Consider the following 17,312-nt stretch of genomic DNA (forward strand, 5'->3'; position numbering starts at 1 on the left):
CCCCCTTTGAATGTTAGGGTAGTTCTGTTGCCATGCTGATTTAAAGGAAGCAGGGGTTTCAGGAAAGGGTAATAAACAAGAGGGAGAAATCTCAGCAGGAGCAAAGCAATATAATGGATTCCCTGAAAACACGGAGAGGCTGATGTGATGAGCAAGCTCACTGACACGGGCAGGGTTAGGTCTTATCTTCAGAATAAAACGCAAGAACTCTACAGATGCCACAGAAATACGTAATGACATCCGAGGCAAAAGATGTAAAACTGTCAAAGAGATATTCATTTAACAATATGTTTATGACTGTGTTTGTTGTTTGCAGTGGTGTACAACTCTACTACTTTCGACCAAGGGATTTTCTAATAAATAGTTTGGCTACATTAACAGCAGCAGGAGAGGCCTTGAAGGTATCAAAAACAAAGAGATTAGTTAAACATGACATAGCAAGTAGAATACTCAATCTGTCCTCCACTCAAAATAAAGAAAAAATACATCGACGCAACAGAAGCTCTGTAGAAGCACTCTAGCGAGTCTATAACCACATTCTTAGTTACTGATGCTGCTAGTGGGAGGGGGGATTTAATCCTTTGTGGGCAAATCTTTATGAGACACCTCACACCTTTTTACAGCATTGCAAACAGACAGTAAACACCAGCAAGGTGCTGCACTTTAACACGTGATTAAGAGCCAACTAATTGGATTACAGATGGTAAAACTGTAAGGAGGACCGTAAACGAGAACGGGAGAAGGGGCAGGCAGGCCTGAGAGAGGGATCAGGACACCCCAGACTGCTGACAAATGATCGAGCTTGGGTTTCTCATTTCTACTGCCTGACTTGAAAATGCAAAGAGCAGACTTTCTACGGTCAAAAAAAAGGGAAAGGTTCCCCCCTATGTTCATCATCCATCCCTCCATTCTTCTCCTCTCATACGGTGGTTGGTCGCATGAAACAGAGGTCAGGGTACTAATGGAAGACCTCACAGCCTTGTGTGCTTCTAGAAACAACCCCCCCAGTCCTGTCTCTCTTATAAATCAAGCCGGCTTCATTGAGAATGGCAGAATCCTCTGATGTCCCAGCCATGTCTCATTTCAAAGTCCTCCTGAAGGCTCACACGGTTCCACGTTTACTCTGTGGGCACAGGGGAGAAATGTGTGTTTTGTGTGTTCATGGGTTTCTGTGTGTTTGTGGGTGGGAGGGGGGTTCGGGGGGGCTGAGATGGTGAAAGAGAGAATAAAATAGATTTAATTTGAGGAAAGAGAAAATGTCCTGCAGGAAAAGGAGGCCCTGTACAACAAATGTTTATTTAGTAACTATGCCACAGTAGAGCTCACCCTTGAAGGCTTTTATGATAAATCACATAACATATCACATTACACCATCACCTTACAATAGTGATTGTGTGCGTGCGCCCCAAAATGGACCTAACTGCAGATTAAGTGGCACGTCTCTGCTTATTAAGAAGTGTACATCATTTCCCGAAGATTGCGGTATAAAGGGTAAGGTAGTGTTAAGTGAATGACGTTTTGTGGGTTCCCATTGCGTGTACACTGAAAAAAAAAGCCAGATGACATTACATACATATGGATGCATTCTTCACAAGTGGTTTGGCTTTTACATACTTTTTACATGTACCACCATACAATCATGTGAATGATGCTGAGAGCACCTAATGAGGCCTGACGTGAGGGAAAATGAAAACAAAACATTTCTGGAGAAAGACAGGAATACTTTACACAGGGCATTGAGGCATCCCCAAATATAGGGTGCTCCCAAAACAAAATTGACAATTTCGTCGTTTGATGACAGCCAATTTGTGCTCAAATGATCTCAAATTTTAATAAGATGTGCTAAAACTAAGTTTAATGTAAAACTCAAGTTGAAGTTGAATGATTTCCTTTTTAGGGTTTAGAATGACATTCACTAGCAGTGAAGATGCCTGCAAAAATGACTGGAAATACTAATTTGCATCAGGCTTGACTGATTGTTGGAAAAACCTCACCTGCACATACAGTATGTTCGTGTCTTTCAATTAATATAATTTTACAAAATGATCAGTTCTCCAATTGCGTGCAAATTGTCATTACACTACTACCTTCCCTTCATCTGCTTATATGTGATATGTGAATGAAGACTGGAGAAGCTTTATAATCATACATGCTATTATCTCATTGGTTGTGATGTAACTGCACATGTCCAGACTCAACCTTTAACACAGAAAATTAGGTAACCCCTATTTTTTTTTAGTTACACTTTGATCTCCTCAACATATCTCCTCAGCTAATATTTAATCACAGACAGTGTCTTCTAAAGTCTTCCATTCTCATATTTTGAGAGATTCGCAAGACCACGAAGATACTGTTATGAGGCAGGCGGGCAGACACACACGCACACTATGTTGACACAAACCGCAGGAGTGTGTGACACCTCAGTCGTAACTAGTGTTAACCCCCGATGTGGCTGTTGTTTTTGAGTGTTTCAAAATGTCTGCTGTATGAGGCCTGAGAATGCGTTAACATCCAGATGAGAGGAAGACGGCGGCAGCGGGTGAGCAGCGAGGGGAGGGGTTGGAGGTGAAGGTAGAGGGGTGTCTCAGACAGACAGAAAAACATTCCCCAGTCGTTACGCTCATCTCCATAACTCAGTATGCTGCCACAAAGCACTGATTCCAACGCAGGACTTTAATGACTGGACTCCCACCACTATAAGCGCTGCTACCCGCTGCTGAACAGTGAGAGTCACTTCGGGCCTGATTCATGGCTGCAGATAGCAAGCTTTAACTTATATTGAGTGGAAAGAATAAGATTTACACCTTTCTGAGTGGGAGGCAACTTACAAGGCTGTAAAGTTTGAGTGATAGCCTTCAAATTCTGAACTAAACCTAAAAAAAAAAAGGACACTCCAAGGCCAGTGACCTCACTACAATCCACATTTGTCCATAAAAAGACAGCCTAGTAGTCACGTATTGACTAGTTGTCTAATTTTGCTGATGGGCAGACAGACCGCAGGGAAAACAATGTCCTTGGTTAGAAGTATGGCAACCACCAACTGTGTTCATTTTGTGATTGTTGTTCTACCAGATTTGAAATGCCCCTTCACATTCATGTCTATCCTCGAAACGTATCGAGCAGCGATTATTGTCAATGTTTGACTTATGGAGAAATGCGATACATTCTTTGAAGTTCTGAACCATGAGCGATATGGAACGCGTTTAAATCCAGAACTTTTGACACGACCGAGTCCATGACACAGCATGTATTTGATGTCAGTACTGATTTCGGGGCCTCTGTTTTAGTCATGTTTTAGATGGGACTCAGGCGCTTTCACACCTAAACTCGGTTTATGAGTGGTACAGCCCTCAGTACACTGCTCTCCAAACAGATTCTGTTCCATTTTGTTTGGCTGCAAAATCACGTTTTAATAGAGGCCCTGCATTAGACACACTTCTTTTACTATGTTCCATGAGGTGCAGACATTCTCTTGCTCCTTTCATAGGCATCACGTTACACGTTTGCCCCAATCACAGCACAGCTGTTATCTTTCAATTATGTCATTTTGTCGCACAACATCATGGTGATACAAATCTACATTTAAGAAGTACGGGAGAGCATGTTAAAATCATAGTTTAATGCATCCCATTTTTCAATAACTAAAAGGAATAAGAGTCGAGGGAGCTACTGGTTTTCCAGCAAAATAAAGAACTGTAAAACAAAGTTGTTAATATTAACTGCACACTTTTCACACCAATAATGTAAGTACAACGCCTCAGTCTGGTACAATAAACCTCACGTTGTAAATCGGAGGGAGAAAATTATCACAAGTGACACCAAAGCCGCTTACATAATGCATTTTTTATCCCTTTATCCTGCAGTGTGATTCCTATTACATTAGATTACACTCTTACAGGCATATATTCTTAATCCTATATAGCTATGTATCTGTATCTATATATCTATTACGGCTGGGCAATTAACTACAATTTAATCGTTATTTTGAATTTGGCTCCTCACGATCATAAAAACATTAGAATTGAAGAAAAACGATTAATGTGCCGAACGGTGCTGTATGTGTATATAAGTTTCTACGTTTTGAAAGCACCCTGAATGCACCTTTGTTGCTTAGAGTACCGAGCGTGTGACACATTTTATTCTGCCCTCCCTGAGCGTGCTTTAAGTTGTTTATTGACACCCCAGTAGGTGTTTATGGTAAAACTAAACACTTAACACAAAAAAAATACACACATTGTATATTTAAATACAAGATATAATTTGATTTATAAACAACACCAGCTTAATGCTAGCACTCAATGGAAAACCCCAATGACCGGCTAGCAAACATTAGCATTAAACATCAAAGAAGGGATTTATCTTCAAATAATGAATATTTATACACAAACAGATACAGAAGGTAATATAACAATACTCACGGGCATATAATCTTCCTAATATGTTAACAATGAGTTGTATTGATAAAGCTTGTCACTTTCTTCTTCGACTGTTTTTATCTTAATGTATTTTCATGCGTGCATCACACTGCCCCCAAGAGCCCAAGGCATGCACATCAGGAACATCAGGTATCTCCATCCATCCATCCATTTTCTGAGCCGCTTCTCCTCACTAGGGTCGCGGGCGTGCTGGAGCCTATCCCAGCTATCATCGGGCAGGAGGCGGGGTACACCCTGAACTGGTCGCCAGCCAATCGCAGGGCACATACAAACACATTTGTATTAATTGCTATTATTTAAAATTATTATTTTACTTGTTACAAATGTACTTTCTGGTTAATTAAATTTATGCTGAATCAAAGCAAAAATGTTAACATTTGCAGAGTAAAAAGCTTAATGTCTAGTTGGTAGAAAAGGTGTTTTCTCCACAGGTGACATACATCACACGTCGTCACTGGCAGATTGCAAAGCAGAGGCAAAGATTAGAAAGACCCCATATCTTGGGGACCTTTTCAGCGAGTCCCACTATCACTCAGTGTCAAATGACATTAGGCTAATGAGGCAAATATGCTACAAAGAGCGGTAGGTAGGTTGGCAGTTAAATGCCTGGCTGCCTTCAGCCTCCCATCAAGGTGATGATTAAAGGGAGGTGTGATGGGTTTGAAAGCTTTATCTATGCTAAATTGGTGTGTGTGGGAAATCACACACTGAGTAAAACACGGTTCCACGGCTGCTGCCCAAACATCTCGCTCCTCTTGGCACAGAGGTGATAATGAATGTAACACTTTGTTACCTTTATGCCATCACAGAGGTGTGACCAGAACAAAGCCAAAAGGGAGGGCGAACAATTCATTTGTATCCTCACATTTGCCAATCCACTTGCTGTCCTCCAAATAAACTATTTCACAAATACAAGCAAACAAGTCACACCGTTGGTAATATCCGAATAGAAACACAGTTTTCATCACTTGTGTACACGGAGTTTTAATTATCAATAGTTGATGCATGGTTATGGATCACCACAATGGAACCCAGCGCATTCTTCTATTATTTATCAGGGGAGTTACCAAAACAAGTCTTCATGGATATAGCTCAAGTTCACATGGCTGAAGTTATGTTTGTTGTTCCAGTTAGTTGAGACTATACTGTATCAACAGTGCCATGACTGGTAGCACACTCCATTTTGCTTCAATTGATTCAAAGATCCACAATGGCGCACAATCAAGAGAATGCTTGACAATCAGTGAGTCGATTACGTTCTGCGGCCTTAAGACAATTTGGAAGAAATGCATACAAATTCCTAAATATTTATAATCTTCATGACTTGCCAATTTTCCAGCAACACGAGTATCAAAGTGCAAACTCAAATTACATTAGCTAAATAAATTACTACGATTAAATGAAGAAAATAAATTACACTAAGTATGGATGTAACAAACTCTACAAATGTGTTTGACATGCTGTGTGGACTTCTTACATGAATCCATTTTGCCATATTTTCAAAACTTAAGGTGAGCATGTTAATTTCTTAATATTCTATATATTTTTTTGGGTTGCATACTCTACCTACAGTACATTTAATCGACACAAAAGATGTTCACGTTAAGGAAAACATGATAACTGGGACAAAGTCAGCCATGCTGCAGGTAGGATTATATTTTAAAATCCCAACGCTCATCTTTCATTTAAAGTTTAACAGTCTATCCAGCTCAATTTAACTCAAGTGTGTAACGTGTGTTAACTCACTTGCCCACGATGTCAATGCTTAATAGACATGCTAATGCTTCCAAAGGGCCACTGGGAGCTATCAACAAGTCTCCTAATGGGCAAGTTCATGTTTATTCTCTTCTCCCACTGGGGAAAAAAAAGACTCACTTGCATCTCCCGTTTTATCATCGGCTGTCTCAATCAATCTCTCCTATCTCCACTAAATCAATTTCGCTTCACTTTTTTTTTTTTTTTTAAGTTCCCCCTCTCCCTTTTCGCTCCCCTTTCTGGATCGGTAACCCATCTCCTTCCTCCTCCATCATTCTTTCACTGCTCCTATCCACTCCCTAATCTTCTGGTCTGAAGGGTGTTTCCTGAAGAGGGCATGTGTGCAGACACATGTGAGTGATGGATGGTGCAGTGCATGCTTGACTTCGTTCCCTCTTCAGAGGGTCTGACAGTGGAGGTCCTGGGTGAGGTGGCGATTGCGAGGGAGGAGAAGTAAGCTCTCATGCAGGGCTTGTGAGATGCGAGCTAATTACGATGAAGGATGGGAACGGCAACCTCCTACAATCTATGAGCGCCTTCATTTGATTTCAACTCGACCATGCGTCACAGCAGGACATTTGAAAATAAAACAGGCTTTGTCCCAAACATTCAGAATTCTTACATATAAGTTTGGTAACTGATAGTTAGGAACAGGTTCGAGGCCATTAGCCTCACAGAGTGAAATCAACATAAGCAGTGCATTTGTCTGCAGCCATCACAATGGCTACGATTGTTTTTGATGAGGTAGAAGCAGAAAGGCCCATGGTCCTCCTTAAAGCAGCTGACTTCAATATTATACACCCAGGCACATGGGATACAATACCAATTTAACAAATTATTCCTGCAATGTTCGTGTCACCTCAGTGTCAATGCCGCAGTCAACAGTGGAAAAAAGGTTCAGCAAAGGCATCATAACACGCCACGTGAATGCTATTTTGCTTTGCTATTTAACAACACTGTAGATCAGCTCAGGTAGGTTAGCGCACAGGATGTGAGGGCTATCGGAAGCCAAGTGGATATCTACTTGCTTGAGATGATAATTATGAGTAATTATGTAGAGTGCATTGTATATGTGTAACAAACTATATATAAATGATGTGTGTGAATGAGGGTTATCATAAATAAATGGCAAGGCCCGTGTGTGCGTGTTCATGCAGGAGAATGTCCTCCAAGGGCCAGCGGGCAAACCGTCGGTGACCTACGTTGTTTTTGTGTAGTGTGCATGCCTCATCGCTATTCAGAAGAGATACTTATGTTACTTGTTTGCTCACTGAGAGAGTGGTGACTGTTGCTCATAGCCTGGGTCCTATCTTTATTTGCATTTACACTGCATTTCTATACAATGCATTTTACATATTTAAGCCACACATATTTATGCAAAATATCTATTCACCAATCACTGTAATGCAGAGTTTCCCACACATTTGTTTTAGCTCTAGACCCAAATTAGAAAATTTGCTTCCTCCCTGGGGCCCAACATACCAAGATATATGATAATATAATGCATTGCTTTACATTGCCTACATAATACGTTCATTTACAACCAAAAGCATGAACCAAAGAACACAGAGAAAATTTGGACCAGCTTGATAATCAATAAATTTAGTTCACAACATTTTACTCCGAAAATTGGTTACTCCAGAAAAACCCTTTTTGCGTCCTGATCCCCAATTTGAAAAAAAAAGCATGCTCCTAATTTCTAGGAACAGTCAATGCAGATGGGGACCACTCTTTCATCACAAAGTGATTTAGGATCCATCCAGGTGCAGTGTTTGGGCATATAAAGTGTAGACAGAGAAGACAGATAAGCAGCGAGGAGAGGCTGTCCGACAGCTGCCTGCCTGGTTGGGTAACACTTCAGCGAGACCCCCTGAGAGGAGCCCAGCCTGGGGTAACGTCTGCGCTCCAGTCGGGAAGGAGGACATCAAACACAAGCTCACCTGCTGTTCCCCCGTGCTCCACAGGGGATCTGAGAAAATCATTGCAGCAGTCATCACACAGAGACGTGGGTCTCGTCGATAATCCGGCTGCTACAAAACACCTCTATCATACTTTGCATCAACACTTGATCCGTCTTAACAAGCCAAATAAGTAATAGAGTCATCAAGGGACCTTGTCATTTTAGTGCAGCCTTCTAGTCAAGTTCTGTCACTTAAGGCTTCAGTAATAAACAACATGTTTTCAAGAGAACACGGGTTCAACAAGATATATTATGTTCTAGTTGGACTATTTTCCAACAACATGAGGGTCACAAGCTCTGTACAAGTGCTTGCAGTGATGATCTCCAACAAATGACAAGTCATGCCAAAAAAGCCACCAAAACCACGGTGCACATCCATTACGACAACACTCTCCACAAACATGGCAGACCTCCACAACAGACTCCAGAAATACCACTTCAAAGTCTCATTGGGCGTTGTCATAATGTCACTGTACAGGGGAAACGAGTGACCAGTCGTTCAGAAGATTTTCTGAATTCTGAGAAATTTGGCCGTCGGTGACAGTGATGTCATACAGTTGCAGATGCCCGACAAGATTTTCCAAACTTTAAGCCCTTTTCAGCAAGGGTGTTGTTTCATGTACAGTATGTGTCCGTGTCTCTTTTGAGTTTTCAGCACAGATCAAGACACAGCACTTAGAGCAGTTTGAATGAATAATATAACAATAGTCCGGTGCAATCGTCATTGTGCAAAGGGCGCAGAGACTTCAAGGAATGTACGCAGTTTAAAGTGACTAGTAGTGCGATAATCTGGGACAATGTTGATTGTGCAAATGTTGCAGATACTCCCCTGTCAGTGTTTAAGTGGCGTAGATGCTACTCTGGCATGAGTGGCCAGTATTGGTCAACGACAGATATGCAAATTGCGCAGCGTGGCGAGACTGCTACAGTGAGTGCACGAGTAATAAATAATTGGACTCACAGAAATGTGACAACAAACTCAAGACAAAAAAAATTGGAAGCATGTTGCAATTCAATTGTAGGTTAGTTGTTTAAGAAGTTCATTGCAAGAGGGAAGAAGCTGTTGGAATGTCTGCTACTTCTAGTTTGCATTGATCGGTAGCGCCTACCTGAGTTATCATGGTAATATTGGCAATGTTTTTGTAAAACCACTATAAGTTCCAGGAGTTCGTTTTTAGTTCAAAGCTCCAGGAACTAGGCTCCTGGGCCTCTCAAAAGCACTCCCCCACTACCAGGGTTCTCCTCTACTGTTATAAATTCCTCCAGAGCTAATTTTAGTCAATACAGTACTTCCCACAGTCCAAACAAGCAATGGTCCTGCAAACGTTCATAGTTCTGGAGTCGTTCTTGCGATCAAAATGTGCCAAATGAAGGGTCAAATATTGCCTGTCTAACTGACGGACGTTGTGAGAGTATGATCATTTAAAGGGACATTTGACAAACCAAGCAAATACTTCCCAAAAGTGGACCCAATTACATTAACGCATGACAGCAATTTATCCAGATACACTACGTTCAACATGTCAAATGAAATCAGCTAAATTTGCTCGTGCTGCAGAAAATTTGATCAGCCACAGCTGACAATTCGGGAGACAGGACCCCGGGGATGGCGGTGACTCAGCTGAGGACATTACTGCACGCAATGAGAAAGCCCATACACACAAATACATGGAGAGAGAGAGAAAGAGAGTCTGGTGGGAGACAACAGTCACCCCTGTCATTTTCGATTGCAGCCCGCTCATGTTGCATCAGCGACACCTCACATACAGCCCAGTGGGCCTCAGCCCCCCTGGTGTCCCACTGCCGCCACAGACTGACTGCCAGAGACTTACTTCAGCTCTGGAGAACAAACAGAGAAATCAGACTTGCAGAAAAAAAAAAAAAAAGTTATAATGACATCAAAATATGACTGCTCACCATGCGCTCTACCCAGTGTTGATCTTATCAAAACGGATTAAAAAAAATGTCTGAGGAGACAGAAGTTTGGTGATTGAGTATAAATGGGGGTTGTATGATCAACCTGTACTTTCAAACCAGAGGCCATCTGAAAATATACAGGAAAATATCCCCTATTGAAATTAATAGAAATGAAATTTACCAGTTAGTTTTCACTGTAACGTGGTACATCAGCTCAACGACTTGACTTATCAAACGCTTCGGGGTCCAAAGGGAGTCTTCTGCACATACGTACTCGTGCTGGACAGAATAATGGACACTATCGCTAACAACACTCGGGCAGCGACAACTACTGCTAATTTGTGGTGTATAACTGAAAATCACTCGCAACAAACATTTTGACTTGCAACTCAAAGCAAAATAAAAAAACGAACAAGTGACGGCTTGCACCTCGAAAACTAAGTTGGGCCACTCATAAGTCAAGGTACCACTGTAATTAAAATAAACAGGCAGGCTGAATTAAAAATGTTAAACTGGCTTTATGCAAGCCTACGCCAGTGTCGAGATTCCTTACAGGCTCACATGTGTTTGGCAGATGGTACTGAGCGGCTGGCATACAAGGTCAGGAAGACTCAGCTATGCAACTCTCTCTAATACACCCAAACAAATACTATCCCTTCAGGAATGTCTGCAAAAAGCTAGGAATCATGGCATTCAAGCCCAGTCTTGTCTTTGGCTGCATATGCTTCTTTGTTGTAGATTAATAACAGAACATTGTTGAAATGACATATTTGCTATTACTCAATAGCTGTGGTCACAGTTTCCACAACAATGTAGTTTTTTTCCCCTCCTCAAATAGTTCTAAATCTTGACAGACATCACGACAGGTTGCATTAATAACTGTGCTCAATATCCAAGTGTGCATCTTTTACATATAGGATATAATGACCTGGCCAGGGACTGAAAACTGAATAAAACATGGAGCTCGTCGCTCATTCATCCAGGAAAGCATTTGTGAGAGCCTGGTTGGGTTAAGAGCACTCAAGTTCTCCCACACCAAACTCATTCAAGCAGGCTTCTACTAACTGTCACCATAAAGTTGGAAGCGTAGTAGGAGAAAGAATAAAGACTGAAAGGGATTTGTTGATTTATTAACTAATAAGCATAGCGTTTGTCTGTACATTTTCTCGTGGGGTGTAGTGAATGTTAATATAACTGTTGTTATTCATACATAGTATACAACATATGCCAGTATTACTTCAAACACATATTACTAGGTTTATCTCACAAAACCATGATCAATCAGATTTATAATCTGTGATTGTGCAGGCAAAAGTGCAATGTGAATGTTTGTGTGGGCAAGCCAAGGCCAACATGTGGCACAGCAAACGGGTAAACCAACAATTAGCAGACCAGACAGATCAATGTGCATTCACACGGCACCAGTTACATTCAGGGTTCCAATTTCCACACCAAACAATATTTTTTACAATTATTTAACTAATACATGTGATTCTATCTGAACCATGGGTTCTTTATCACCACACAAACTTATGGGTGTCCAACACAATAATCAAGACAAGAAAATAATTTTATAAAGCCTTTTTAAAATCTGTACAGGCCGCCGGACGTGCATCAAACATTCCTTTTCATTTGCATGCAGGTCAAAATAAGGTTTCTAAATTAACAATTGAACTATAACTTATATGGCGAGGCTGTGAGGACTTTGTGATATTTTTGGAAACATGTTTTAATCAACCCATTATGACAAGCTGAGATTTGCGGTTTGCTGGGATCTGTACATTATAGGAAGCCAGTCTAATAACAGTCGTTTTCTGTGTGTTTTTCGGGGGGGGGGGGGATTTAAATCCAACAGTGGATTTACAGCAAGCTCAACAGATTCATGTCATCGGCCGACCGACTGATCCTGGCAGCAGCATACATGACCATTTTGGTAAACTGACCAAATCAATGACGCCTTTAGGCCTATGTTGTTCAAGTGTCAAAGTTTGGGGGGCTGCTGATGCTGACCCCTCATTGTTGGGTGCACCCTTTGTGACCGCACTCCTCACTGTACTGAGAAGAGGAAAAGAAAAGGCCTTCCCTAACAGTCGGTCATGCCCCAGTGCTCCTGGCAACAACAGGTTCTGAGGACGCAGACCTGCCTGGCCTATATTGGCTTGGCTCTCTGTTAGTGGCGGTGGCGGCGGCACCACCACTAGCCCCCTGTCAGCTGTCCCATTCAGAACAGGGCTTGCCCTTTATTAAAGCTTTGAAGACTACCGAACAAAGGGGCGTCCTATGTTTAGATGATAGAATCTAAGCAAGGGGTTTTCTGCTTGGGCAACACAACACAAAGCGTCTCATTTTTGAATACAAGGAGTGGGCGAGAGAGTGTTGCAGTGAGAAAACCAAAAAAGAAGGGAAAACGTTGAGGCGCACCGCAAGACGCTCTTTCCATTACCCCCCCATAGATTAAAGATCAACAAAAACTTGAGGCACGGCCACAGTGGTACAAAACGGAATACAGTACAACTAAATCCCAATGCAAAATAGATTTGTAAATTAGATATGTATGACAAATTACTGTACTAATGTAGAACATTATTATAAAAGGTGACTATATGACTGTTTTTATTAATTCAATACCAATGCAGATTTACCTTTTGTCATGCAATTCTATCAACTTTCATCATGCACTGAACGGTCACAAAATTATGACCACTAGCATCGAATTGAATGAGATCAAATACAGGAGCGAGATAAAAAAATTGTGCTATTGCAAACATAAAATGTTTATTTTTGATTGAACTCAGAGAGGTATTTATTTAACAAGTGGCAGTGGTATACAAACCCAATTCCAATGAAGTTGGGACGTTGTGTTTAACATAAATAAAAACAGAATACAATGATTTGCAAATCATGTTCAGCCTATATTTAATTGAATACACTACAAAGCCAATATATATAATGTTCAAACTGATCAACTTTATTGTTTTTAGCAAATACTCATTAACTTAGAATTTTATGGCTGTAGCACGTTCCAAAAAAGCTGGGACAGGGTCATGTTTACCACTGTGTTACATCACCTTTTCTTTTAACAACATAAACGTTTGGGAACTGAGGACACTAATTGTTGAAGCTTTGTCGGTGGAATTCTTTCCCATTCTTGCTTGATGTAATGCTTCAACTGTTCAACAGTCCAGGGTCTCCGTTCTCGTATTTTATGCTTCATAATGTGCCACACATTTTCAATGGGAGAGGTCTGGACTGCAGGCAGGCCAGTCTAGTACCCGCACTCTTTTACTACTAAGCCACGCTGTTGTAACACGTGCAGAATGTGGTTTGGCATTGTCTTGGTGAAATAAGCAGGGGCGTCCATGAAAAAGACGTCGCTTGGATGGCAGCATATGTTTCTCCAAAACCTGTATGTACCTTTCAGCATTAATGGTGCCTTCACAGATGTGTAAGTTACCCATGCCATTGGCACTAACACAGCCCCATACCGTCACAGATGCTGGCTTTTGAACTTTGCGTCCATAACAGTCCGGATGGCTCTTTTCCTCTTTGGCCCAGAGGAGACGATGTCCACAATTTCCAAAATCAATTTGAAATGTGGACTCGTCGGACCACAGAACACTTTTCCACTTTGCATCAGTCCATCTTAGATGAGCTCGGGCCAAGAGAAGCCGGCAACGTTTCTGGGTGTTGTTGATGAATGGCTTTTGCTTTGCATAGTAGAGTTTCAAGTTGCACTTATGGATGTATTTACTGACATTGGTGTTCTGAAGTGTTCCTGAGCCCATGTGGTGATATCCTTTACACATTGATGTCAGTTTTTGATGCAGTGCCGCCTGAGGGATCGACAGTCACAGGCATTCAATGTTGGTTTTTGGCCTTGCCGCTTACGTGCAGTGATTTCTCCAGATTCTCTGAATATTTTGATGATATTATGGACCGTAGATGCTGAAATCCCTAAATTCCTTGCAATTGTACGTTGAGGAACATTGCCCTTAAACTGTTTTGACTATTTTCTCACGCACTTGTTCACAAAGAGGTGAACCTCGCCCCATCTTTGGTTGTGAATGACTGACCAATTCAGAGAAGCTCCTTTTATACCCAATCATGGCACCCACCTGTTCCCAATTAGCCTGTTCACCTGTGGGATGTTCCAAACAGGTGTTTGATGAGCATTCCTCAACTTTCTCAGTCTTTTTTGCCACCTGTCCCAGCTTTTTTGGAACGCGTTGCAGCCATAAAATTCCAAGTTTATGATTATTTGCTAAAAACAATAAGGTTTATCAGTTTGAACATTAAATATCTTGTCTTTGTAGTGTATTCAATTAAATATAGAGCGAACATGATTTGCGACATTGTATCTGTATTAATTTAATGCTAAAGGACTACCCATTGAATTATAAATTTTGCAAGGCTGTAAGTACATTGCGACATTTGTGGAAACATGTTTTATCAAATTATATTATATATTGACGAACCATTGAACTCTTTTAAGAGAACAGCCCCAAATCGGACTAAGAAAGCAAATGACTTCACAATGTTGCAGTTAAAATCATGATACTTGTTAACCTAAAAGTATTTAGTGTTTTATCATTATTTTTTGCTTGCATATAAGTAAACATACCTGGTCATGGCTAGCTTGGAGGGTGCTCCCGGTGCCGTGGAAAGCCATTTGCACAGGAGAGAGGGTCAGATAGGTCACACAGTCCTTGCCGCTCTGTGCATCACTGTACTGCACCTGGAACAGTTCAAAGACAAAGGAATGAAGCAGTGGCAATGTTTGGCGGCAAAATGTGCTCGCAATGCACTCTGGCATGCCTAGCTTGCCGGCATCACACATAGGCGGCAAAGCATGTGAGGGTTTGGATATTGGTGGTTGACTGCGAGGTTATGACATCACTAGTGACCCGTCAGTATTGAAAGGTCAACTCTGCAGGCATTCCTGAATGTTGTGCAATCAGGATTGTTATGACAGGATGCTCCTCTGGGAAAGTCTACTCACGAGATCCAAGTGCTTTGGAAACACTGCCTGCTTGTCTGCCCTACTTCTTAATGGCTTTCACTTGTGTGTCCGCATGTGTAGGTGTGTGCATGTGGGTGTGTGTGGGGGTGTGTGTGTCTTTCTGGCCTACATGCACAGTAAAGCTGCGGGCATCTTAATAAAAGGAATCAGAAGACTCCAAAAGACACCAAGCATCGTACTAGTCATAATGATGGCCATATTTTCAAGTGTTGGAGCACTACTCGTTACTCTGGCATGCTGCAAATGCATTGAATTGATAACAGGGATTGAAGTGGTGTAAATAAAGAAAGGTATGTAAAAAATGTGAAAACAGCTACCAAGTCTAAAAAAAACCCATCTAATTTGATATCAGTGTGGTAAAATTTCTTTGTTTTATGATGGTGCAGTGAAGAGATGAACCAGCTTCACATCTACATCTACTATTATGATATTCCAACATTAATATCAGACATCTGTGGTGGAAAAACTATATATATGCAGTATGAGCATATTTCTTTCTATTTGTATTGGCTGAGGAATTAAAATTTATCTGCGCCTTCAGTCATGAAATGTCCGTCATTTTTTTTTCTCCCATACAAGCGGCTGTATTGTATATGATCTGTGGCTGAAGGCTGCCAGAGGAATTTGTTAGCGATCGAGCTGGTTGATCATACGTGGAAAACTGTACACCCTGAATGACATGTAGTCGTTTACACAAGAAGACACATGGGCTCATTAGAACATGAAGAAATACTTGAGATGTGGGATGGGAACCAATGCAATGTGCAGAACACGAGACAAGCCATAGCAGCTACACCTGCATGGATGAGTGAGCAGACATGTACATCTGAGGAGATGGTCCAAGAATGCTAAATCGTGGAATGCAATCTGTTGAGTCCACAAGTCAAGAATACTGTAAAACGGGCTGCATAAAAAAAGACTCCTCTGACAGGTTAAGCTGTGATAAAATGTCCAGGCTGCTCAGGGAGAGGGATCAAGAGATGCATATACAGAACATATACATACATTCTATCTGGTATTGCATGTTTAAAGCAGTTTGAAAACATTTCAGATAGCATAGAAATGCACCTTATTGCTTAGAAAACGCAAAAGAAAATTGACTCATTTTAGCAAATGTATTAATCTTACCATAAAGCATTTGTTTTTACTTCTCTCTGCACACCCTTCACAAGTCTGACAGCAGTCAATGAAGGTCTCCATTTCTTATGCTTTTTGTCAGCGGTCTTTGGCTCATTAAGCGATTTTAATCTGGGAACATTGCTGTTGTGGGTACGCAGTGCCAAGTGACACACTATGTGATGTTTGACTGTATAAATAAACCTCACATGGTTACAGCCACCAGCCAAATTCTGGATTAGAAAACAGCAAAATTTGGCAGGTCACCAATCATCACCTGGCTTGTTGATGGAATAGATGAAGTGCCTGATTACTTCAAGGACCTCATCGGATTCGTCAGAATGAGGGACCATGGAATAGTCTTATTTGTGATGATTTGGCAGAAATGGAACAAACGAGCATCAACAACAAACTGGGCTATTCTGTGTTGGAGTGCATGTTTGGAGGCATCTGTGAGTGCATGCATTCTAAACAGGCCTAACTAATCATCCCAGGTCCAAGCCTCTAATCCACTTCCTTTATAGACAAAAGGAGGAGGAGAGTTACGCAAGGCCTGCGATTGATCGGCAGCACTAATGTGGAACGACCTCTGACATCTGGCCTCAAAAGCTGGCTCCACCTCAAATGCTCTTCATCTGAAGAGCATGCAGGAAATGAAATGCATTGGCAGTGCCTACGCAGCATGCAAAAAATGTATACTGTATTAACTGCACTGATATGCAGATCGAGACCCGAGCCCATTCATTAGGCATGTAAGACTTGTCTACAATTCATAGAATGCAGCAGGGGCAGGCTGAGGAGAGTCGAGATAAAAAGAAATTATCTTTGGCTATACAATAATAAACGAGCCCCCTCGTTGGAGAAATGCTGTCATTGTTGGTTAAAAGCAATTAGAGGTCCTTGCCGAGCCACTTCAGAGGAGACCTCAGGGGTCAAGAGTGTTTTAAGCACACTGTTAATATACCTTTCACTACGCCTAATGGTAGCAGTTTGAGGGTAAACACAGCTGGTACTTGAGGGGGGAAAAAAATAATAATACAACTTTCAAAAAAGTGTCTCAAATTAGACAATGTGCAGTCACTATAGAAGTGATGAGGGTAGATAACTG

General features: G+C 41.4%; 1 protein-coding gene across 3 annotated transcripts in view; it reads right to left on the minus strand.

Moving 5' to 3' along the window:
* Nucleotides 1-17,312, minus strand: part of stau2 (staufen double-stranded RNA binding protein 2) — an 87,108-nt gene that overhangs the window by 16,939 nt on the left and 52,857 nt on the right. For all 3 annotated transcript variants that reach the window (XM_061666518.1, XM_061666515.1, XM_061666516.1), the window contains one exon: nucleotides 14,690-14,803. In XM_061666518.1, coding sequence (XP_061522502.1) covers nucleotides 14,690-14,803 — 114 coding nt within the window. The remainder of the gene's footprint in view (nucleotides 1-14,689; nucleotides 14,804-17,312) is intronic.

This window comes from Phycodurus eques, chromosome 21, assembly GCF_024500275.1.
Source record: "Phycodurus eques isolate BA_2022a chromosome 21, UOR_Pequ_1.1, whole genome shotgun sequence".
NCBI classification, from domain to species: Eukaryota; Metazoa; Chordata; class Actinopteri; order Syngnathiformes; family Syngnathidae; genus Phycodurus; species Phycodurus eques.